Genomic DNA, 2,892 nt, shown 5'->3' with positions numbered 1-2,892 from the left:
AATTTTAGTCGTGTATTTTTTTCTCGGTATTTTGGGTGTTTAAATTTTTGATCTTTGGTAATATTGGGATAATTAAAATTAAAAAAAATAAAATTTAGGAAGAGATTTTAAGAAACAACCTAAAATTATTTGGATTTTAAGGGGTTCAAGCCAAATTTTTACTTAGAATTTAGAGTTTAATATATTAAGTATATTATAACTAAAAACTTATATATAGAGATATAAATAAAATTTTCTATATTTGTTTCATGTTATTTGGACATTCTGTTTTTGTTCAACGTTAATGGACATCACCTTGATATCTCCGAACTGCTACGTGGTCTCTTCATGCACCCTGTGTAATGACACATCAAAAAAACAGAAACAACAAAAGCAAAAACAAAAACACATTGATCAGAACACAAAACCCAAACTCTCATTCCCAATATCATCTCCAACCCCACTCCTAATCAAACAAAAACCCCATCCCCAGACAAAACTCCAAGCCCTCAACTCCGTCATTGACGAACTCGAATCATCAGTTGAGAAAGGCATAAAACTCGATGCTCAAATCTTCTCTTCTCTCTTGGAGACATGCTTTCAGTTACAGGCCATCGATCATGGTTTTCGGATTCACCGCCTTATACCCGAAAAGCTTTTGCGCAAAAATGTCGGGCTCTCATCGAAGCTCCTAAGGCTCTATGCGTCTGGTGGGCACATCGAAAAGGCCCACCATGTGTTCGATCAAATGTCTAAGCGAAACGCCTCCGCGTTCCCTTGGAATTCGCTTATCTCAGGGTATGCTGAACTGGGTCAATATGAAGATGCACTGGCTCTTTACTTTCAAATGGAGGAAGAGGGGGTTGAGCCGGACCAGTTCACCTTTCCCCGAGTATTGAAAGCATGTAGTGGAATTGGGTCGATACAAATTGGCGAGGACGTTCATCGGCAAATAGTTCGTTATGGGTATTGGGATGATGGGTTTGTGCTCAATGCTCTTGTTGATACGTATGCGAAGTGTGGTGACATTGTTAAGGCTCGAAGGGTGTTCAATAAAATAGCATTTCGGGACTTGGTTTCCTGGAATTCGATGCTCACGGGTTATATTCATCACGGGCTTTTGGCAGAGGCATTGGATATCTTTCGTCAAATGATACACAATGAATGTGAGCCAGACTCAGTTGGTGTGTCCACAATTCTCACCGGTGTGCCTTCGCTGAAAATTGGAGCCCAAGTTCATGGATGGGTACTTAGGCGAGGAATTGAATGGGATGTGTCAGTGGCTAATTCTTTGATAGTTCTATACTCTAATCATTGCAAATTGGAGCGAGCAAGTTGGTTGTTTGAGAAAATGCCCGAAAGAGATGTCGTATCGTGGAATTCAATAATTTCAGCTCACTGCAAAGACCCAGAAGCTCTAATTTATTTCAGCAGAATGGAAAGTGTTGGTGCTTTGCCAGACAGCATCACATTTGTGTCTTTGCTGTCAGCCTGTGCTCATTTAGGTTTGGTTAAGGATGGAGAAAGGTTATTTTTGTTGATGAGAGAGAGGTACGGAGTAAGCCCGCTCATGGAACACTATGCTTGTATGGTGAATCTTTATGGAAGAGCAGGGTTGATTGATGAGGCTTATGAAATTGCAGTGAATGGGATGGAGTTTGAGGCTGGTCCAACGGTATGGGGAGCGTTGCTATACACATGTTACCTTCATTGCAATGTAGATATTGGTGAGGTGGCTGCGCATCATCTTTTTGAGTTGGAGCCGGATAATGAACATAATTTTGAGCTCTTGATGAAGATCTATGGCAATGCAAGAAGATCTGAGGATGTAGAGAGAGTGAGGATAATGATGGTGGAAAGAGGGTTGGATTCATAGGATAATTTGAAGCTTTTGAGGAAATAGTTCCATGGTGTTCTCATTGCGGTGTTTGGGATCTAAGAAAACTAATGTAAAAAAAAGAATTGTATGGTTGGTTCTTCAATATAATAAAACTTCATTTATTCTTCAATATAACAGAAGTTCATTGTTTCCAGGCTTCAATTGTTCATTTGTCCATAGCCTTCTCTGTTCACATGCTTAGTTATTCTTGTTCATGATTAGGACTGACCGAGTTGTTCACGAACATCTGGAGCTCGGCTGTTTGTTGCAGAAGGTTAAGTGCACCAATGACCATGGATTGGAGGGTGTCAAAGAGGTGATCTAAGCATTAGTTCCCATAATCCGAGATTCTGGTGTGTCTCAATGAATTTTTGTTTCCTATGAAGCTGATCTTTGCTCACTTGAGCCAATCCTAGGGGTTGATTTGTGAGATTTATCAGGTATATTACCAGTAATATGTAACTGCACAAACCAAGCTTGAGGTAGCAAAGCCAATTGTTGGATCATTTAAGCCCTGCTAAACTTCTGATCTTAAAGCTCATCATTTAAGTCTTTCGATAATTTAGACATGATAACTAGAGGTATACACAAATTGAGTTGAGTAGAGTAGTAAGTTGTTCAAACTTAATTTGAAATTTTAAAAATTTTAATATATGTTCAAGTTTAACTTGTTTAACTCTTGAGGAAAAAAAAATAAAAAAAATAAAATCACTTTCAAGCTGATGTCAAACGAGTTTAGTCAAGCCAATAGCTAAACTCAAATAGCTTTTATTATTATTATTTTTTTTATAATGGATATACCCTTTTTGAGCCACGTAGTGGATTGTTGAAATTTAGTTTGAAATAGTTTTTTTTTTTTTGTAAATATGTTCAATTTTGATTTATTTGCATAATGAGTCGATTTCAAAGGAATTTTTTTTTTTTTTTTTTTTTTGAAATGGGAGTTAGTTTTCACATTCTTGCAAAGTACTAAATGCTTACCTTCTAATTCAACTATGACCATCCCTTGGGACTAAACCCTTAGGTTGTGTTTA

At 37.6% G+C, this 2,892-nt stretch overlaps 1 protein-coding gene across 1 annotated transcript; it reads left to right on the top strand.

The window, feature by feature from the left end:
• Positions 1 to 233: 233 nt before the first annotated feature.
• On the top strand, positions 234 to 2,012 carry OTP70 (Tetratricopeptide repeat (TPR)-like superfamily protein). The gene has a single exon (XM_028196166.2). It carries the CDS (start codon positions 284 to 286, stop codon positions 1,853 to 1,855), a length of 1,572 nt encoding a protein of 523 aa, XP_028051967.2. The 5' UTR covers positions 234 to 283; the 3' UTR covers positions 1,856 to 2,012.
• Positions 2,013 to 2,892: the final 880 nt, after the last annotated feature.

Source organism: Camellia sinensis, chromosome 1 (assembly GCF_055761805.1).
Source record: "Camellia sinensis isolate YWXY chromosome 1, ASM5576180v1, whole genome shotgun sequence".
NCBI lineage: Eukaryota > Viridiplantae > Streptophyta > Magnoliopsida > Ericales > Theaceae > Camellia > Camellia sinensis.
Note: the sequence above shows the minus strand (reverse complement) of the source record. Positions and strands in the feature narration are given on the sequence as shown.